The sequence below is a fragment of the Argiope bruennichi genome, chromosome 10 (assembly GCF_947563725.1).
Source record: "Argiope bruennichi chromosome 10, qqArgBrue1.1, whole genome shotgun sequence".
Taxonomy (NCBI): Eukaryota; Metazoa; Arthropoda; class Arachnida; order Araneae; family Araneidae; genus Argiope; species Argiope bruennichi.
This window is the reverse complement of record NC_079160.1, coordinates 113,885,743-113,909,823: the sequence shown is the minus strand read 5'-3', so window position 1 is coordinate 113,909,823 and position 24,081 is coordinate 113,885,743. Positions and strand designations below refer to the sequence as shown.

The following is a 24,081-nucleotide window of genomic DNA, read 5'->3' as shown; positions in this document are numbered from 1 at the left end:
AATCCGCTTCATACTCGGCGGAGAACGTTAATGGCAGACTAATCGACGAAAGCGGTGCGGATGAAACTTAAATGCCATGCGCAGATAGCTCATGACATGTGACTTTTACGTCACATGAATTGACCCCATTCTTTATTTATAATATCCGAAATTTAAAAAATAGCTATATTCTCATCAATCTCAGTTATTTTATACTTGTATTTCCCTGGAAGATTTAATTTCTCCATTTTGAAAAAGAGCAGACGAAAAAGTACGCAGAAACCAAATAAACATCATGTAGGGTACAGCAGCTACAGCATATGAAGTCTGTGCGAAAGAAATCGACCAATCACAGCATGTCGGTATCCTTTGCCATAGAATTTGTACATTTTGAACTCGCAGTATGATTCATATGGTTTATATGTAAAAGCCGTTCATTTCGCCTCTTGCGTTCGCGAACTACTAATCTCTGAACTTAATTCAAAAGAGCAATGTTTGTTTATAATCTCCAATAGTTGTATTTCTTACTGGTTTTAAAAATGGCAAAAGAATGCAATCATGTAAGCTTTATATTTCGTTTTTGAGTATCTTTTTTGTTTTTAAAAGTTATATGTGTTAAATACTGCTGCAAATTAATAATTTTAATATTAATATCGCCTGGCTTAACAAAAAAATGGCGTTATTCAAATTTAAATTAGTAGGTTTTTTCTCTCAAAAATTAATGGTATTGAAGTTGGATAACTTATATAATTCACTTCTTCAATCAGATTTCATAATGTGTATATAGAATAAATTAACTTCATTGTTTCATAATTTTAATGCAAAGCAGCTCTTATCTTTTGTCCAACTATCTTTTTGTGATCCAAAATGAGGAATCGAATAAATATATAATGAATTATGTAAGTGTGAGGAAAATTATCTGATGGTTAATTAAATATTAAGATTATTATTTTTATAATATATTGTTGAGATCCGCAAGTGAAAAATATATTGTATTTCTACAATGCATCCACCTGCATACTACAGTTGGATGTATTATTATATGATTTTTCTAATATATGAAATTTTTTTATTTATTTTAATTTATTATAAAATATAAAAGGAACTTTTACCAAATGAAATGGCATTGAATCAATAAATACCTTAAATTTTAATGTTAAGTAAATGTAAATAATAATATATTTTATTTATACATAATTTGTTGTGTATTGGAGAATTTCACTTATAGATACTTTTGAATGACTCATATTTTAGGTCAGCATAGTCAGAATTTAACTGCTAACGAACTTATTAGAAACTGACCTTTGGTGATTAAAGCTTGCATGCATTTAATACATGAATGCCCATTTAAGTAATGAAACTATTTTAATAATGGTATTTTTAATTAATAGTATTAAATTTTTAGAAACATTTTATATAGCCTTATCACATTGTCATTATATCATTTTTATTTATAGATATATGTAATATTAATTTCAAATACCCATCTAAATTTGTCCTAATTTATGAAACTAAAATTTAATTTGGGGGCAAAATTTGTTCCCAAATTTGATCTTTCTTTAATTTTTTTAAGACGTGAGGGATTTATTTTAATTTGATTTTAGTAATTTATTGGTTCTGTTCTTTAGTTGTGTGCATATTCTTGATTTTATTTAAATGTAAGACGTCTGTCTTGCATTATTATAGTATATATATTACAATTACTATTATTTTAAACATTTGACTGCATTTTTTTTTTTTTTTACTTTTGACCAATTAATATAGTTTTAACTTGTCAATTAAATATAATCCAAAAATTTTATAAGAATTATGTCATGTAAATATAAGCGTTTCAAAATATATAATCCAAGAATTACATGAAATTCGGTTTTTACTCATTATTGCTTTGTTAATTTATCAGTATTTTGAAAATTTAATAAATAAAATTTAGTATTAACAACAAACATACTGAATATCAATATTTTTCATTCATATAATCATGTATATATGAATGAAAAATATTTGATATTCAGTATGTTTGTTGATTTTAATGATGTTACTCTTTGATGACTTATTGATTTTTTTCCTTTTGTTAAATTTTAATATTCTATTTCTTCTTACGGAAGAAAGCATTCAAACATATTTTGTGTTTTCGTTTAAATAAATAAATTGTTTTTCATTGTTATATATATATTATACTATACTTTAGTGCTCTTGAGGTAAAATTTTTATATTGTTGAAAATATTAAAATGAAATAAATAAACAAGAATCTGAAATGTAACAAATTTTTTTATGAACGTATTTTACTTACTGTTTAATGAATATTCATATTCAAGAGATTGTGCTTGTGAAGTAGAAATTCAAACCCAATTATATATATACATGATTAGGCAGCGTTATAACATATAGAAGTAATTTAAAAACTTATTACAAGACACATGCCAATAGATACCCTTTATTATTATTTTTATATGCTTATATAATAAAGTAAACTTGTTGGAAAATGATGAATTAATGTGTTCAATTTGGATTTGTGATGTTCATATACCATCTATAAACCATCTATAAGTATACAGATTTTATAATATCCCTTACCACCTAGAAATACATAGATACATGATGAAGAATGTATTAAATTGCGCTAATAGAATTTGCAATTCAAAAAAAAAAAAAAAAAATTTTTTTTAGCATTCCACATTTTACGTACTTAAGGCCATAAGAACTAAACTTGCCACTAAATTCATCAATTTTAAAATGTCCTTGATAAACTGTTTTCCCCTATTTGAATAAAGTTACTATTTGTTAATAATATAAGAATTCATAATAAAAGAACTATTAATGTTAATTAATAAATCTAATAATGTTTACTTCATAATATAGATTAAACACTCAAATAAATCCTTAGTAATTATTATAATCTGTTGAAGATAATAATTTGATTACTGCTGAAAATAAAATAAATGAGAGGTCTCATGAAATTTTCAATGAATCAATAGTCTTTTTTTATCCAAACCATTAAGAATTGTTTTTATATGTTATTTATTTTTGAAAATTGAACAAATTAATAAAAAGATCAATTGATTTTAATTGTGTAAGAAAAATGAATTTCCTTTCTTATGCATTTTTTTAAATATTTCCATAATTTCTTAGTAAAATACTAAAAATGTTTTATTATGTAAGAAGTGGAAAAGTTTTTAGAAAATGCATTTACGTGATTTCTATATTATAGAAAATAAGAATTAAAATTTTCAGCGAAATTTATAGAATACTTTTCAGTTTTCATATGAAATTTCACCATTTTAAAGTATTATACTTAAAAATCTAAACTATCAGAATGGTGTAAAGCAAATTAACAATGAAGAGCTTAAAATGGACAGAACACTTATTTTTGCATTTTGATATTATAATAAAATAACTTAAAAAATTGTTTTTTTTAAAGGAGCAATGAGTGTTTATGATATTATTTAGTTGAAATTATTTCTCTTACTTTGTTTGATGAAATACAGATGTTCTCTCTATCTGATTACAGCTTTTCATTCTACAGTTTAGCTGATTAAAACAATATTGAAATGCATTTAAAACATCCTTTTAAATCAAATGACCTTTGTTTTTCATTGATATTTTTTGAATGTCTTGCACTTGAAATATATATATATATATATAATATCTATCTATCTGTATAAGTAATCAAATATAAGCAATATGTAATAGCAATATGAACCTATTTCTGAAACAATCTAAATTATTTCGGAATCAAACTAAAAAATTAAAAAGTAGAAAAAGTTTCATTGTATTTTTTCCTTTTCACTTCGTTTTTATTACTAACTAGCCGCCTTTGGTGACCAGACGGTTTGCTAATCTTAAATGTTCGTAAAAATTTTAATAATTAAATATTTTATGCAATTCCTACTTTAATAACGTCTTCATCAAAATGTTTTAAAATTTCAAATTTGGATAGTCATATAATTCACTCATAATATTATAAAGGCCTTCAGTCATAACGTAATATGTATCTCTCTAATTTTCTGTTAGCTCCCGTAGAATTTAAGCTTTAAATTAAAGTGGAAAGGATTAATTTGCAATTAATATAATAATATTTTTTACTGAAACAAGACATTTTTTTTATAATATGATTACTGAAAACAGAGTCATTGAGCGTTTAAACTTTATGGGCACTAAAGAATGTCTTACCTAATTATGTAATATCTCAAGAATTTGTCAACAAAATTTTCTGAGATTCATCATGAGCAGATCGATTAATTAACAATGTTTAATTTTAAATGCATCAAACACTAAGAAAATAAACAGAATCGTTTAAAATAATCGACCGAAAACAGGTTTTAAAAAAAACAACAAATACAATGTATTTACAAAAGCATACAACTAACCTAAAAATAATTTAAATCAAGTCAGCATCCGTTGATAATAGTTGTCAACAATCAGAACACAATGCGCATGCGTGAATTTTCAACGCCAGTTGGTAACGTAAATGCGTGAATTTTTATACGCCAGTTGGGGTAACGCTATGCAGATTTGAAATTTTTAATTTCCTTTATTCTGATTTATTTTAATTCAAAAATACTTCAGTATGAATCTGAAAGGTCGAATAATTAACATGGTTTAATTTTAAATGCATCAAGCATTAATAAAATAAACAGAATCGTTTGAAATAATCGGCCGAAAAATGTTAAGCCTAGTCTTATTAGTGTGTGAAAAAAAAAACTGAAGCCTTACTCATTTGGCAGTGGGGAAAATGAAGATTTTTTTGGCGGGAAAGTTAGTTTTTAATTAATAATTAAAATTATAATTAAAAAAATTTTTTTTAAAGAAAAGGTTCCCAGGTGCACATTCCCGACCTCCAAGGTATACATGTACCAAATTTAGTAGCTGTAGGTCAAACGTTCTGGCCTGTAGAGCGTCAACACACACACACATTGAGCTTTATATAAGTATAGATTAGTCTCTCTCTCTCTCTCTCTCTCTCTCTCTCTATATATATATATATATATATATATATATATATATATATATATATATATATATATATATATATATATAATGACATTTTAAACTCTTAATTTTACCCAAATTAATTAATTAATTTAGCCCATCGTAACTTCATTCTAAAATATTCTCTTATTTCGTGATCCAATTCTACTTTCGGTTTAATTAATTCCTCTGTAAAAATAATTCGCCATCAATACTACGTATCAAGAGAAAGTGATATCTTCGGTTGCCCTTGAAAAGGTGTCAAAGGTCACCACGTATATTGAATTGGTCCCTGACCAGAAATCCTATGTTATATAGATCATTTGTTCGTCCCTTTTTTGCCTTCTCCTTTTGTGCCGCGCTGCGCCTTCTTGTTAATAATTATGCTTTCCTGGATGGATATTAAAGAGTGAATAAAACGGAATTAAAAATACCAAGTCTCTTCACTGCTTCAACCTGCATTCTGCTTAAACCAAAAATTTGTTACATAATTTTTGAAGCAGAAGACAGTGAAGAGACTTTCGATTTATTAACTTTGTTTTATTTCCGTCTCGGAAGCCATAATTTTTTCCACAAGTAGAAGCAGCAAGCACAATACAGAACGACACAACACGAAATAAGAAAAAGCTAATGAAAAGTTTATCCCTATGAATATACACTTAGAGATTTTAATAGAGATTTCTAATATGTGTCAATCACAAGTAAGGAAAACACAGGGATTTTTTAGTGGAATTTGTTTATATACGAGTATTTTATCCCTTCACTCAGAGTGCGAGATCGTTCCAGCTTTTAGCTGATTCAACAATTTTAGAACTCATGTTGGTTTAATTGAATAGAAAAGGTGGAATGGGATCAGGAAATAAGAGAATATTTTAGAATGAAGTTAATATGGGCTAAATTAAGCTAAAAGTTAGGAAATTAATTAAGTTTAAATTAAATTTTAAAATATATCATTACACACACACACACACACACACATATATAATTTTTTATACATATTAAAGCTTTCATTATATTACCAAAAACATATGAAAAAAATTGTTATTTAAATTAGTGACTTTTTTCCCCTTAATGAATAGATACTTGGTAATTACCTATCATATTTGAGATCTGAATTGAGATAAGCTATTTTACATATTGAAATAAACATAAATTGATCATATTACACTTAAAACAAAGAAAATCGTGTAAGAATTAATAATTTAACGACTACACTGAAGGAAGATATATGAATTTTTAAGAAGGAGTAGAGATATGTTGCGGATTGGAAAAATAACGCTGTTAAATAATTTCTGGAAACACCACCGTACAAGAATGATTTTACCTCCACTTTAAAATAAAAATAAAAAAAAAATGCCTTTTCCCTGGAACAGTTCATGCAGTTATTATTCGTTTTATAATAAATTTTTAATGTTAGTTTTAAACTTCTTATTTTTTTATCTTGTGTAAATGTTAATTTTTTCTCACTATTGCATCACAGCTTTCACTCACTTTTTCTTAATATTAATATTTATCTGCTGTCTTCCGACATCTTTACTCTTACTTTTCATTTAAAAAACTAAACAAACACGTTTTAATATACGTGCCCAGATATTTAACCTTAAACACTGTGTTTGGAATGTGTTACAAATTTTTTTAAATAATATTTGATCATTTTGTCTCATGTTTTAACACGTTTTCATTGCCATATCTAGTATCTTTTTAAGGCTGTTGGCTAGTATAGCTGTTGCGAAACATCATAAATGCCATTTAATATTTTATTCAATTTTATTATCCACTAGTCGCCTCAAATTACCAGCTGCTTTCCCGAGAATACTGGTTACATTTGATTTCAGCTAAATGATTTAAATAATGTTTTTAATTGCATCAAATCATTGTTTTTCAAATGCTCTGTTCATTCTGTACATACATTTTTGCAGAAGAGATTATTCTCCCGACATCATAGGCGTCATAGAAACGTGAATGTGTGTTTTATCTATCGTCTGAATATCTGTGAATTTTAATATACCTGTGAATTTTGCGGAATCGAAACTTCGTCTTTTTTTTTTTTTTTTTTTTTTTTTTTTTTTTTAAATTCAGAAGTTGTTTTTTTTTTTTTTTTTTTTTTTTTTTTTTTTTTTTTTTTTTAGCTTTTAACAATAGAACAAAATCATTGTATTAAATTTTTGATGAAATAATTAAGACTGTTTCAATTTGCAAAAAAATTATATATATAACTGTTGCAAAAAAATTATATATATAATTCGGTAAAAATTTCCGCAAATATTAAATTACTATAATTATTTATTTATTTCAATTTTAAAACCTGTTAAATTCCTTTTCCTAAAAAAATATTTTCGGAAGTTATCGTAGAGGAAATACCAAAATTCAGCTTAGATCTTAATGAAAGATCTGATTAAAATGGGAAAAATATCTTTCTGAAGTGCGCATCTCCTGCCTCCTGTATAAGTCTTCCATTTGTCTGGACGTGAAATTATATGGCCTGTAGAGCGCCAATACAAACACACCTAAATGCACACTCATTCATTTTTATTATTAGTAGATATCTGTTTTCATTCCGTTGACAACATATTTGTATTAAAAAATTAAATTTTGTTTTCTATTTCTACAATAATTACTCTGCTTTGCATGAAAGTCAAAAAATTACATTTTAATTTTTTTTATTAATTAGGATAAACAACTTTGTTTCTTCTCAAGGAATAAGATCAAGGCATCAGTAAACCGGCATCAAGTTCACTGAATAATATTTTATTTGACGTTAGAACTTTTTCGTTTTTATATACAGGTCACACCTGTATACAATTTTGTTATACAGGTTGTTGCAATTAAAGTTGGCCTATTCAGAAGGCTGTTGAGCCGGTTTTATGGCTTCAAACGAAAGTAAATTTCACTAGTAGGTAGTAAAAGCAATGCGCTCTACAAAAATCGGAAAAAAATAGTTCAAATGTTGATCAATAGGTGGCGTCGCTTCCAATTTCCAATATCTAATTCAGTTTTTGCCCCCCCCCCCGCTTTTTTTTTTTTTTTTTTTTTTTTAAATATAGCAAAGGAAATATTTTGCAGATGGTAAAAGTAAATTTTTTATCAGTTTCGGACAATCCAGACAAAACACACAAAATCTCAATTCACGCCTGGAGATCACTTTTTATTCAAATCTTTGACAATCTACATAGATATGGCAGTGATGTCACAACTTCGAAACTTAGAAGTACACTTCAAATCAACTGGCAATTTAAAATTAACTAACAAAGTTGTTTGTGATTCCTTTGATATTGGATGAGTTTGTTGTTTTTGAAAAGCATTGTAATCTAAGCTCCATGAAAAATGGCAACTTAGAGAAAAAAAAAAAAAGGGCTCCTCTTGTAGAGTTATTTTATCGAAATGACAGCAACGCAGCTGCAGCTCTTCGGGAATTTCGGAAATAGAAATATGTTAGGCATGGACTAATTTCGGATCGTTGCATTCATAAAATGATCAAAAAATTTGAGGCAACAGGAAAACTTCACATTCTTCCTGGAAGAGGACGAAAACAAGTGGATATTTCTAGTGTTGAAGATATTGAGCGTAGATTTAGCAAAGCATTCGCCATATTTTAATGCAAGTGTGCCAACTATTGCAAATGAAATCGACGTGTCGATGTCTCCGGTGAGAAAGATGCTGCGTCACATTTTGTGCTTCTATTCATACAAGATTCAGAGAATGCAACAGCTAATTCATGGCTATACAGAAAGTCAGCTAACATTTGCAATGCAGTTTAATGCAGTAATGAATGAATCTTGACCCTAGAATATTTTGTGGGGCGATGAGGCACATTTTTGTTTAAAAGGAGAAGTAAACACAAACAGCAGTCGGATTTGGACGAAATTGTAATCCTAATGTTGTTCGAGAAGTTCCATTGTACGTATCTATAGTGACTGTGTGGTGCTATTGTACAGCTATTTTTTTAATAGGACCTATAATATCTTTGTTGCGGTGCCGTTGCATTATTCCTCTTTCACGACTTTGTCCTTGATCGCAACTGTGACATCACACCCCTTACCTAAGAGAAGTTGAAGGGATGTGATGAGGATCTGATTGGTCTGTCATTACGTCACTGTATAATAACCGATGTAAAAGACGCTACTGCGTAGTTCTCTTCGTATTCCTTACCTGTGTTGGTGTTTGTCTCTGTGTTTTGTGTTAATAAAGTTATTTTAATTTGTAAGAAATGAACATATCTAATTCCTATAACCGGGCATAAGGTATTTGCAGAACCTGTAGCAAATACCTTATACCTTACCAAATCCAGACAGTTATAACAATCTGGATCCTGATTGATCATATAAGAGAGTAACGTAGCAAACAGTTCCTTTATTTATAGCCCTTTATATGTACGCAAAAACAACTTATTCTGATCTAAGGTAAAATTATTTACAAAATTCAGACAACAGTTGAAAATTAATCATGAAATAGTTCATCGATCAATTCGGAGAATAAACAAAACAAAACAAAATTCTCTAACAGGCTGTTAGCTCCAATGGCTACTACAGGGGTAGCTCCAGAAATCCACCTATCTTTATCGGGTGGATTTTAACACAGAAACCCGAATCACACGGAGCATCTCACAAAATCAGGAACACCTTCGAATACCCACGTCTCTCTGACTCCTCCTTAAAATACTCCCACTGCTTTTCTGTCCTCTTTCCAAAAATTACCGCATTTTATTTTCGCCAGATCTCCGCCTGTAATTTTTCTCATTGTGAATTTGAGTTCATTATCACCCAATAGCTGCTCAGCATTGCTTCTTGAATAGTCTCCAGTCGATGTCCTTAATGATTCATCGTTGTAACATGCAGGTTAATTATATTCAATTCAGGGCTAACACCAACTAAAGTCCACCTGATTTCGGCACTTAATAACCATTGTTGCTGGTGAATGATCGTTTCTCGAAGATGTGAGAAGTCCATTCAAATGGAAAAAATGTTTAACATCTGGATGTTTTGTCGTTCTCCCTTGAAGATACGATGGGTCTCTTTGAAACGACGAAATACATATATATTGTCCTTTATCTTGATACAACAAATGACCTGACACAATGACTCTACTGCTGAAAAGGATTCTCATATGGCGGTCCGGAGGTACTTAACGATGTGTGGAAAACCGTGTGACGTTACATCTGGCCGAAAGGCCAGTTACCAAAAAGGAAAAACGTTACAGGCCTTTTTTTTTTTTTTTTTTTTTTTTTGAGGAATCAACATCCACTGAATCTATTACACGTTTCCTAAATAGGAGGAGATATCTCAGTATGTTGTCAAGTTTTGATTACCGAGTTGCAACAGAGAGTTTACCATCAAAATACCATTTTTATGCAAGACAGTGTAGCACCACACATTACTCGAACAGCCCGGATTTTCAAGTTTCAAAATTAAGTATTTTAAAACCTTTTGATGGACAATCTTTTTGAGCATTACATTTTCTGATTACAAATATTTTACTTTTTTTTTTTTTTTTTTTTGTTCGGCACCGACTTAAAAAGAATTAAAGCTATCTAGAAAGTTATGCCTTCCTAGATATTTCAAAAAATTATTCAGCAGAGCTGCTAATTTTAGACAGTCCACGGAACCTTCTACGATCCTCAAAATTCTGAAACCTTAGGTAATATGCCTTTGGCTTTCAACGCTTTTAATCTTAAATTTGTTTTGGTTTCGCACAAGCACTTGGTACGCTTTCAGAGCTATCTTTTAAATATGCTAGTATTAACGTAAAAACTCCGTCCTTTTTCCGGTATCGCTTGTATATTACATTTCTGGAGGGAAAAATTCAAACAATTTGTTAGCGAAGCACTTTTTACGGAATTGAAAATAAGAGCACTCAACTGAACGGCGACAAAGTATTGATTTTTTACTTTTTTTTTCCCCACGCATATAAAACCGTTAAAGCAGGTCGAACCGAGGGTAAAACCGATAGCCATTTATAAAAGTGACTTCTGAGGTTTTATATCATTTCATCTTTTCATTTAATGTGACAGTGAAAAATTTCAATATTAAATGTTTTTTCTAATTCACAATATATTTGTTCTTATCATTCTGTAACTATTTATTTCTTTACTTTTAAACTCTTATCAATCCTTTTGAAACTATGGTTATGCTCAACTATATTTAGTTGTTCCGAATGTGAAAATGTGTTATTTTATATTATTTAGATTCCGAAGTTGTGAAGAAACTAGGTGGATGAATCAATTCCGAAGTGTTTCTGTGACAAGGAGAGCGGCTACGGAGTCATCGCATCTTTCCTGATGAATGAGTCAACGATAGGAGTGTGATTCACAAATCTAAGCTGCAGAATATGACTTATGTAATTTGGAATCCAGAACCTTGGAAGATAGAAAGGGAAAATGAAAACAATTCCACTCTAGATGTGCCCAAAATTTGAGATTTGCGATTTCTTTCCCTCGATTTTTTTTCTCTTGATATATTAGTGAATATTTTTATTTGTGTTTGCAACAGACAAATTTTGTTCCTATAAGTCAACTTGTAGAGTATACTCTCAGCAATGAAACTTAAACCTTATTTTTCCATTCAAACACGAAAGAAACCTTTTTTATATACTATTTGCATTCATGTGTTAGTTCATGTTATGTAAAATTTTGTTTACAAATTGAATCTGAAGGAAAGTTGGTTGCTTTTGGTTTATCAACTAGTTTTTTGAAAGCAAATTCTTTGTCACTTTCTTATTGCTTATGCGATGGAAAAGCCACGTCCTTCTGATCTATGCAGTCAAGTTGTTTCTCAGGTGGAAATTTCAAAAGAGGACTTACGTGCTCCTTTACAAAAGAAATCATATTCATGCGATGCTTGTGGTAAAATGTTTTCTAAGTGGTGTGACTTAATTATCCATATACGAACGCATACGAAAGAGAAACCATATGAATGTAATGAGTGCCATAAAGCCTTTTCTGATAGATCGTCTCTCATTAGACATATTCGAACACATACGAAAGAGAAACCGTACGCATGTAGTGTGTGTCACAAAGCATTTTCTGACAATTCGTCTTACAATAGGCATATTCGGATACATACGAAAGGAAACTCCTATGCATGTGATGTGTCTCATAAAGAATTTTTTAAAAATTCAGATTTAAAGATGCATTTACAGACGCATACGAAAGAGAAACCATATGAATGTAATGAGTGCCATAAAGCCTTTTCTGATAGATCGTCTCTCATTAGGCATATTCGAACACATACGAAAGAGAAACCGTACGCATGTAGTGTGTGTCACAAAGCATTTTCTGACAATTCGTCTTACAATAGGCATATTCGGATACATACGAAAGGAAACTCCTATGCGTGTGATATGTGTCATAAAGAATTTTTTAAAAATTCGGATTTAAAGATGCATTTACAGACGCATACGAAAGAGAAACCATATAATTGTAATGAGTGCAATAAGGAATTTGCTAACAATTCGACTTTGAATAAACATATGCAGACGCATAAGAAACAAAAACGATTTACATGTAACTTTTGTAATGAAGCATTTACTGACAACTGTCATTTAAGGACACATTTGCAAGTGCACACTGAGGTGGAACCGTTTACATGTATTATTTGTTGTAAAGCATTTTCTATCGACGCTGATTTAAAAATGCATTTACAGACGCATGCAGAAGAGAAACCAAATTCGTGTGATGTGGGTCTTAAGGAATTTTCTATAAAATCGAATTTAACGAAGCATTTATCGACGCATACGGAAGAGAAACTATACTCATGTTCTGTGTGCCATAAGGCGTTTGCTAAAAATTCAACTTTGCGCAGTCATATTCGGACACATACAAATCGGAAACGATTTCTTTGTAACTTGTGTAATAAAACATTTTCTTGCAGCTCGCATTTAAGAATTCATTTGCGTGTGCATACAAATGAAAAACCGTTTGCATGTGTGCTTTGTAGTAAAGCATTTACTACCAATTCGCAATTGAAGATACATTTACGGAGGCATAAGAAAGAGAAACCGTACGCATGTAATGTTTGTAACATGACATTTACTACCAACACGCAATTAAAATCGCATTTATGGACACATTCGAAAGTGAAACCTTATTCATGTGATGTATGCCATAAGACATTTGCTAATAATTCGATTTTGAATGGTCATATTCGGACACATACGAATGAAAAACCGTTTTCATGTAATCTGTGTAACAAAAGTTTTTCTAAGGATTCACATTTAAGGGTACATTTGCAGGTGCACACAAAAGAGAAACCTTTTTCATGTGTGATTTGTAGTAAAGCATTTACTACCAATTCGCAATTGAAGAGCCATTTGCGAACGTACACGAACGAGAAACCTTACTCATGTGATGTATGCCTTAAGGCATATACTAGCACCGCAAATTTGAAAGTTCATATTCGTACACATACGAATGAAAAGCCGTTTTCATGTAATGTGTGTAACAAAAGTTTTTCTAACAATTCACATTTAAGAGAACATTTGCGGGTGCACACGAAAGAAAAACCATTTGCATGTGTGATTTGTAGTAAAGCATTTACTACCAATTCGAATTTAAAGGCGCATTCGCTGACGCATACGAAAGAAAAACCGTACGAATGTGATGTTTGTAACATGACATTTACTACCAATTCGCAATTAAAATTGCATTTATGGACGCATTCGAAAGTGAAACCTTACTCATGTGATGTATGTCATAAGACATTTGCTTATAATTCGATTTTAAATGTTCATATGCGGACACATACGAATGAAAAACCTTTTTCATGTAACCTGTGTAACAAAAGTTTTTCTAAGAATTCACATTTAAGGATACATTTGCGGGTGCACACGAAAGAAAAACCATTTGCATGTGTGATTTGTAGTAAAGCATTTATTACCAATTCGCATTTAAAGGTGCATTCGCGGACGCATACGAAAGAAAAACCGTACGCATGTAATGTTTGTAACATGACATTTACTTCCAACTCGCAATTAAAATCGCATCTATGGACGCATTCGAAAGTGAAACCTTACTCATGTGATGTATGCCATAAGACATTTGCTAATAATTCGGTTTTGAATATTCATATGCGGACACATACGAATGAAAAACCGTTTTCATGTAACCTGTGCAACAAAACTTTTTCTGCGAATTCACATTTAAGGGTACATTTGCGGGTGCACACGAAAGAAAAACCATTTGTATGTGTGATTTGTAATAAAGCATTTACTACCAATTCGCAATTAAAGGTGCATTCGCGGACGCATACGAAAGAAAAACCGTACGAATGTGATGTTTGTAACATGACATTTTCTACCAACTCGCAATTAAAATCGCATCTATGGACGCATTCAGAAGTGAAACCTTACTCATGTGATGTATGCCATAAGACATTTGCTAAAAATTCGAATTTGAATGTTCATATGCGGACACATACAAAGGAAAAACCGTTTTCATGTAACCTGTGCAACAAAACTTTTTCTGCGAATTCACATTTAAAGGTACATTTGGGGGTGCACACGAAAGAAAAACCATTTGCATGTGTGATTTGTAGTAAAGCATTTACTACCAATTCGCAATTAAAGAGGCATTCGCGGACGCACACGGAAGATAAACCATAAGCACGTCATTTGCTGACTGATATGAAAGAATTTTCCTGTAACTTGTGTAAGAAAGGATTTTTTTTTTTTTTTTTTTTTTTTATGTCTGCCGATTAAAGAGTCGTTTGCGAGCGCGTATGGAAGAGACGCTTTCAAATAAAACATTTTTAGTTATAAATTTTCTTGGATATGTTTTAAATAGACATTAGTGACACATCACAACAAAATTAGAAATTTGAAAAAATGATTTTTTTGAAGCGCTCTCTCTATAAGAGCGTTCCATCTTATTTTCCCCATAACACACAGATGGAAAACTGTCTAAATATGTCTTTACGGATTATGGAGTTTAAAGATTTTTTTTTTTTTTTGAAGAGTATAAATCATACTATAAAGTATTACTATATAGTTATATATACTGTATATAATACTATTACTATATACTATATATATAGTATATACTATAAAGTATTTAAGTTAATATTAAAAAGTGGAATAATTTATAAATGAATAAGATTCCATTGTAATTCACAAAATATTCATTCCAGTTTCAATTATTCTCTTATTAATTAATTTCATTTCTCATAATATACATTGCCAAATAAATATATTTTAGACAATTGTTTCTTTTTTTCTTTTACAGTACTTTCACATACTAATTTTTTTTAATGCAATTACAAACTCATACTTATAGAAAACATGTTCTTGTGAAATTTGCATTTAAATCCGTTTGAGCTTAGAACGATTTAAGAGTTGAGAAATAATATGAAAAGAAATTTTGAAATGTGAATTTTACATGAAATGTAGCTCAGAAAGAGGTTTCATTTTATTTAAACTCTTATCTCAAATATAAATTCTAATTTATTAAGTACAATTTAATATGTTAATGAATTTATTTATATTTCTCGCAGTTTATTTTTTTCTGTTAGTGTCTAAATAAATATTATATTTATGAATGAATCGTATTTAACAGCATGGGATGTTTTTATATTACTCTTAAATGATTTTATAATATATTAGTTATAAAAATATCTGTATAAAAACCATAAACATTTGTTATATGCTGCACAATATTAGAAACAAAACGGTTTCCATTTAAATATTATTTGTCACAAATTACCTACAAAGGAATTTTATTCTCTGATGTTTGATATTTTCTTAATTTACATCAGTATATCAAAATCGGAAAATATATTTATTTTTTATATTATTCGGCTTTGCAGCTTCAAAAATTACTTATCAAGATACGCAATTGAATAAACTGAAGAATAATCCTTAATACCATCTGTAAGAGCAAACAATTATAAAGTAAATTTTATAAAATTAAACACAAATTTTATCTGTGCTTTATGTTGTTAAGTTCTAACCAAATTTTTATTTTTAATAGAATTTTCTTTTGCCTTTTTTCCTTTTCTTTAAAATTATGGTAAACAATGTTACTTTCTTTGAACAATAATAATGAAGCACTTAACTATATTTACTTCCCCTTTAACCTTCTAGAGTAGCATGCTTTTTAATTGCATGTATAGCAATCTAATATCATTGGTTGTATTCAATCGACATTTCATTTACTTTCCACAAATTCTTAAATGATCTTAATCACAGCATGTGTTCAGTTATGATTAAAGATACCCCCACCTACTTAAGAAGCAATATTTATGGGATGAAGAAAAACTGGTATTATTTTTATGTTTAGGCCAACACCATATAAAGAAAAAGGCTGTACAATTCATTTGTGCATTTTTCTTGTTTTAAATTTGCTGATTCTCCGGGCATTCCCTAATGAGTACCAAATTTATTAAATCAGTGTTCCAACGTGTTCAGAATTTTTTTAACAAAATTTTGTAGTGGAAAAGCACCATAAAACTTAGAAGTTATATAAGATTAGTAACTACCTATTAATATTTTGTGAATATATTATAAACTGAAAATACTTCTGTACATATAATATGCTGAGCACCTGAAAATTCATTATATATATTCTTTTTTATACTTATAGTTAAACTATTTTTATTTATCAAAATAGGCATTGTATATGATAAAAAGAAAATTAACAAAGCAGTAAGCAGAATGAATGCCAATTTTATATTAAAGAAAAAGCAGTTTTACTAATATTTGATTCTCAGAATAGTTTCCTGACAACTTATTGAAAGCATATTTCCTTGAAAAATGCATTTACACACATTTAGTGGTATATGATTCATTTATATGTTAACTTTTGTTTATTTTATTGCCGTATATTGTGTTTTAGTTCAGATAAAAAGCTCCGAACCTCAATCTATAATTTACATTGTTGCAAAAGCATTAGCTATTTTAATAACATACTATCAATCAATAATCCAAAGCCATGTTTGGGATAGTCAAAATATAATTTGAAATTATAAATAATCTTTTGTGCCTTTATTTCCTTCCTAAAAAATTACATTTGATTCACTTAAAGCATTTATAAATAATGAACAAAAAGATTTGAATGAATACACAAGACATAAATTTGAACCAAATGGAAAAATCACGATTATAATACTTTTTATACATTAAATAATATTTCATGTATAAAATTTTTACAGATTAAATACACATTTCTGCAAGTGTTCATTTTACATATTAAATATACGTATATAAATACATCAGCAATATGTCATTATTATTATTGTTATTATATATGTTTTTTTCTTCAAATGTTTTTAGTATAAGAGTTCAAAATGTTTTTTCCTCTCTCTCTCTTTCTCCTTTCAGTTCCTACCTCCCCCCCCTCATTTTTCTCACAGAATTTGATTCAATAGGTGTTTTAAATTTTCTTTTTTTACCTGAAGTTATTCTTTTCAAATCATTATTGATATATTTACAGTAATATTTCAACATTGTAGTTATGCAAACATGACTTGCGTAATTTTGAAATAGTGAACAAGAATTATTGTTTTCACAGGATGTGAATTCAAAAGCTTTTTACTCCATCAACAAATATAATACTTAATAGTTGAATATCTAAAGCCTCAGTTATTTAAATATCTCAAAAACTCTCCTTGGATCTCTTTCAAAATCAATTTCTTAGTTATAAATTGCATACAATTTCAATAATGCATTACTTGGACATTTTAATCCTTCCCTATCTAAATATTTTATTTGAATAAAAAGAGAAACCCCTTCTTGCTTTGAAATTGTTAATTTTATCTTACAGAAATCACATTTTATCCTGCTCAGACAAGCATTGACACAGTAGAGAGAGAAATATGCACAAACTATCTTGAAATTCAGACATATCCAAAGCATCTTCATCATCAAAGAAGAAACAATATTATATTTTTGAAGACTATTCAAATGGGAATATTTTCTTATGTTTAATGCAAATTGGATGTTTTAACATTCAAAGAGCTGAAGACATTTGGTTTCAGTTTCAAAGACAGAATCGGTTGGATTTGCAATCTTTTTCAAACATCTAATAATTTTGTTAAATAATTATTACACTAGCCTCTTACAATTTGTCTATATTGTCCAAATCTATTTTCTAGGCTGTCAGTTTGGAGCTTCAGAGTATGGATAAAATATAAACGCAATTCATTTTTGCAATATTGAATTACTTCTAATGAAACATTAGTTTGAAATAGTGCATCTTGTGTTTCTTTAATTAAATTTTGATTTTTCCCCCCACATTTGCAACCAGTTTAGAAGAGAATACAAAAATCTGCTCTGCATATCTACTTCTGTAAAAAACAAGTTTCCTGGAACTCATTTCTTTTATGAACCCTTTTAAATATAAATTTTACATTCTCTATTTCCCACCAAATAAAAATTGTTTTAATGAAATATGCAATATCTTCAAATTGTATTAAGTTATATTTCAGCGCTAATATATAATTAAGTGAACAAGATTATTTTGTAATATGCAAGAAATATCATTTATTTCATCTTCTGGGCGGTAAGATTTTAAATTTGTTCTAAGTATCGATCTCGGAAACAAAGCACGACGGATGAGGTTGGAATATTAAAAAAAGAAGCACATTGCTGTATGTGGAAGAGCCATTACAGTTGCAGCGGCCAAACAGGCGATAAATGACTGCTTGTTTCGCCAGTTGGCGATAAGCATCAATCATACCTTTGGAGATGAACTTTGCTCTCCAACGGATACGAGTGACTCACTTCCTGCCTTCGCCAGCTGGCTTAGAACTTTTGCCTTGTGCTGGTCGATGGAATTACGGCCAATGTATCATGATTTATATTTGTTAATTTAACTTGTAATTAAAATTTATTTTTGTTATTTACATGGCTGGCAGTTTTCATTAAGTAAAAATGTCTTAATACTTTAATTTAAAGTAAATTTGGCAATGCGTGTTAAACCACGCACCAAACAGTCTTGAATAATCTTGAAGCCTTAGTTTCTTCTGAATTTATTGAAGATCATATAGAAAATTTAAGCTCGTCACATGAGCTCTTGATTGAATATCAAGATATATTAAAAGTTTCAGAGATTGATGCTCTAATAATAGATGAATGAATATTATAATAATTTATTTGCATCTGAAGAGTTTGATAAAAAAAAATCATGATTTATAAATCTGAAACTGTCAGTAAATAAAGAAAATTACCCTTGACAAATTGTTGAAGGATTAATTGTACTTGCAACCAGTAATTGTATTAGTAGCACTCAAAACGTCAACAATAGTGTTTCGATTAGTGCATCAATGATATTTGGAAAAATTTGTCAGTAATTAGAGTAAATGGCTTGAATTTAATTCATATAACAAATAGAATTCACTCTAATCCCAGCCTATCTAATGTATCCTTTTATCAAGTATGAGAAATTTACACACATGAAAAGCTTATTAAGAGGTTATACTTATAACTGGTTATAGTTTATCTGAAGATAATTATGATATATGTATAAGAAATTTAGAGCTGAGGTTTGGTCGTAAAGACGTATTTATATCGATGTTTATACAAATGTTCTTACATTTTGAACCAGTGAAATGTTCTTTCATTATTTTTGGTTTAAAAAAACTCTATCATCAGTTACAAATATGTATTAAAAATTTAGGTAGTTTGGATGTCACTAGTAGTTCATACGGCCAGCTATTAAACCCATCCATACTTAAGTTATTGCCCGAAGATTTATCTCTTAAATTTCATAACATCTAATCAAAATATTGAAGTGACTGAATTAATAGAATTCATCGAAACAGAATGTTGGGAAGCCACTATGTTGATTAATACTTCTAAGAGATGCAAATATGGGGAGACTAGTCCAAAACAAGGGTTAAAAAAATAATAGCGGTCAGTTTAAAAGTATGCCGTATTTAACACTTCCTTTAAGAAATGCTGTGTGTTTTTTTGTAACATTTACAATGATCATGATTCCCTTGATTGAGTGAAATATATTGATGAACAAAAAAGAAAGCATTTAAAAATTATTTTAATGTTGTAGTGATCATAGCGCCATCTTTCATTCATGTCATTCTAAAGCGCTACCTATCTACTTTCCCTAATATAATCTATGTTTATACTTCGCTCGAAGAAATCCCCGTTGTATGTATTAGGGATGACGAATATTTTACGAGCGGTTATTACATAACCAATATTAAAAAGTCACAAATACAAGTGATCAATACTTTTCAAAGAGGGGTGTGATTCAAATCCTTGATACGATCTTACTGGTGATATTTCGATTACAGGTTTTGGATCACGATAGAAAGAAACAATCGATACGATATCACTGAAATTTACCGGAGCGGTGACTTCGCTGGAAAGTAACAATCGATACGATCTGTCCAATGGAAGCTCTCGAACATAACAGAAAAGGAGAAATCTGTGAACGGACCGGTTATTGGAATCATCGTATCACTGAAATTTATCGGAGCTGTGACTTCACTGGAAAGTGTGAAATCGCCGCTTCACTTCAAGAGAGTAACCGGTCTTACTGGTATTCGTATGTGTTGATGCACTGTTCCATACAAATCGTTCTTAATTGCTTGTGATTTGACTTTGCATATATTCCATTTACTGCTGGCGCTATCTATTGGTAGAATATAGAACTAAAGTAAACAATTTAAAGAAATGACATTTATATTTAATTCAAATTTTTCAGAAAATGGTTTACTCCAATACAAAAATTTGAATAAATAAATAGTTTTGAAAAAAGTCAAATTTAAGAAGTAAGCTGAAATAGATAAATTAATTCAATCACACGTTACTTAAATTAGTAAATTAAGTATTCAATTAATAAATACAATTAATATAATTATACAATAGTATAATTACAATTAATAAATTCTATATTTAATATTAAATAATAATTTTAAATTAATAATATGATTGAAATAAAAGATATTTGGAACAAATATTTAAAAATAACAGTAGCAAAATTATTTGTTATTCAAAAAATCGTGGATTATGCATCTCTCGTATGTATGCGTGCGCTAAGTAGTGATGTTCCGATAGCTGTTAGTGAAATAAAAACTTTATTTTTCTAATAGCGATGAAATGCTTTATACAATACTCTACATGAACAACACCACACTGTTACCGTTACTTTAAAAAACATAAGGCAATATTTTGTAGAACGAGAATCGAAGCTTGGGAAATTTGTAAATTTGCATCCCATAATAAACATTTTTGTTCATCTAAAAGTAAACCCGAAGGTACAAATTCTGTAATTGAGGCGAGGGCGATCTCTAACAAAAACGAAACTATTGTATTCACTACGCAATGGAATAAAAAATACACATTATAGCTAACATGCTCTGTTAGTCTTCAAAATAAAAATAAATTAAAAATGTCTCGTGTCTTGATAGATTCAGGCTCTGAAATGAGTTTTTGTTCAAAAGAGTGAGTCAAAGACTTAAATTTACTCTTAAAAAAACAGAAAATTAGAAGTTCGTTCATTCGGAAATAATTATGAAGATAAAGAATTCCTAGTTAGCTCCATTAATCTGAAAATTAGAACTTATCCGTCAGAAAGCATAATTATTGAGGTTTACATAACAGATAAAATATCACATGATTCTAGTTTTATTCATGGTCAAATATCTCCTCATGGAGTTTACGAAAAAAGAAAACTTGCTTCTTGAAATTATCCATTAAGTAAAAGTAAAATCAGAATATTACTCGGATGAATTATTTGTGGAATATTCAATCCGGCCGTGTAACAAAAATGTCCAAGGAATTATTTTTAATTCGAACAATGTTTGGGAAACGCTTTTTGTGAACGAACCTCTTCAAATCAAAACAATTCTGTTATTAATTCAGGCTATTCTGTAAGCAAAGTAGAAGAGTTGGCTCTCTTGTTTGATATTCAGTCTTTTTGTCGTTAGAAGAATTCTTTATGATAGACATTGATTCATTATCGCGAGTGCATTTAGAAATCACTGAATTGTTTAATAAAAACTTGCTGTTTGAAAATGGAAAATATATCTTAGTCGCATTTTAATGATTGCAAAACACAGCTTAAAAATAATTTTTTAATTGATAAACAAATATTTTTGAAGTTTGAAAATAAATTGAAGAATAATTAATGGTTACTGCATGAAAACGAAAAAATAATTAATGAACAATTAGAAACAGGAATAATCGAAAAATGCTTGATAGGGATAATTGTGAACATGAAAGAGATAGCTATTTTGCTCCTCGTAGTCCTGTAATTCGTCCTGCCTAGGCAACATCCGCATTGAGCATCGTTTATGACTGTTCTTCTAAGAACAGAAATGCTATATCCTTAATGAATGTTTAATTACGGGACCTAACTTGTGTAGCAACATATTAGATATCATTTTAAATTTCATATTGGATGAAATAGCCTTTGTGGCAGATATAAAAGGTGTCTTTCATTCTATTTTACTTAAGGAAGATTCGAAAAATTATTTATATTTATTTGGTTCGGAAATGGTGAAAACTCACAATTTCAAATATTCAAAATGTCACGCTTGTGGCAACTATTAAATATCACATAAGCAAATATAAATAGGAATATAATGATGTTGTAGAAATGTTAGATTATTCCCTGTACGAAGTACGACCATCTCCACGGGGCGGGAAAGTGGCGATAAAAGCCTTTGATTTGTCAGCTAATGCTGTTGAGATTTTGAAAGATGTAAACATGTATCTTCGTAAAACGACATAGAATTTTAAAGAAAAAAAGAATTGTGGATTTAAAACGGTATAGATGTTGAAGAAAATAATTTAAATGAAATGATTAGTTTCTGCCAGGGCCGGCCATTTGGGGGAGTGCGGCGGATGCTATTCTCCCGACATGATCAAGAACTGAAATAATGTTCTGAACGATAATAGTGGGATGGGAAGGAAGAAGAAAGAAATTTAACTGAAACAATAGACGGGTTTTCAAATATATGAAGTTAACAGATATATTACAGTTTAGTGCAAGTGTGCAACATATTATAAGTATAAAGTACGGCCATTTACCTCGCCTACTAGGTTAAATTGCATTTATAAATTTGATAATTAATACCATAAAATATTTATTATTGTTAGATATAATCATGCCCATGCCAAGGAAGTATTCCTCTAGATGTCGAAACTTCACTTCACTACAAAAAAATTAGAAATTATAAAAAATCCGGTTGAGGAATTTAGATGTTTTTCTTAACTCTGTAAATAATACTGTTATTGTACAGATAAAAGATAGATTTTAAAGCATTTCAAGTTAATCACTGATATAAACATTCTAGAAAAACATGAATTAGAAAAATGTCCCCAAAACTTTGTAACTTTTTATGATAACAATGTAAATGAAAACCTATTCCGAATAATTGTTTTGCTACGGGATTCGATTTTGAATGAAAGAGATTTAAATAACGCTCAACACGTATTGCAATATAGACTAATTAATAATTATAATGATTTATTTCTAAATGTATTAACTGTGTTAAAACTTTTTTTTTACAGTGCCAATTACCGTAATAAATGCTGAGCGCTTTTTCAACAAATTGAAATTAACAAAGAATTGTCTTCAATCAAGCATGTGTGCATTACTTTTAAACGCACTTGCCACACTAAGCATCGAAAAAGAAATTGCAAAAAATTGTAATTTTTCGGAAATAATAGTAAAAACAAAATCACGCATTAAATAAACATTCAATAGTAATATGTGTTTGTATTTGTAGTTTTTTTTTTTATTTTCCAAAAAAATTTTGGGCCCCAAATGGTTTCTTGCACTGGGCCCCTTCGTAGAGAAGGTCGCCTCTGTTTCAGAACTGCATCTAGAAAAAGAACAAATAGTTTCTGAACAATCATTTCTCTTACCACCATGGAAATCTAATGGTAGCCAATACTTGAATTCCTTTCAACATTTTGATAAACGAGATAATGCAGATATCATTTATCGGCAAATGTTTGCTGGCCATCGTCAAAAATATCGTCAATTTAAGCCTATTTTTACAGATGGCTGTAGAGGTTACGATCATACTTCTTTCGCTTATATTATTTCAAATTCTACAATAGCTTATAGAATTCATTCATTTTGTTCCGTTTTTTTACAGCAGAAGTAACTGCCATTTTAAAAGCTTTATCGTTTATTATAGATTTATCAGCAGTTAGCTATAAAATACTCAATGATT

The 24,081-nt window shown here is 29.5% G+C and overlaps 1 protein-coding gene across 1 annotated transcript; it reads left to right on the top strand.

The window, feature by feature from the left end:
* Positions 1–405: 405 nt before the first annotated feature.
* On the top strand, positions 406–15,016 carry LOC129988917 (zinc finger protein 658B-like). Its single transcript, XM_056097204.1, has 2 exons — positions 406–539; positions 11,130–15,016. Exon 2 carries the CDS (start codon positions 11,672–11,674, stop codon positions 14,540–14,542), a length of 2,871 nt encoding a protein of 956 aa, XP_055953179.1. The 5' UTR covers positions 406–539; positions 11,130–11,671; the 3' UTR covers positions 14,543–15,016.
* Positions 15,017–24,081: the final 9,065 nt, after the last annotated feature.

Coding starts and splice junctions, on each gene's coding strand:
- LOC129988917 (XM_056097204.1), top strand. CDS start 11,672: ATGGAAAAGCCACGTCCTTCTGATCTATGCAGTCAAGTTGTTTCTCAG.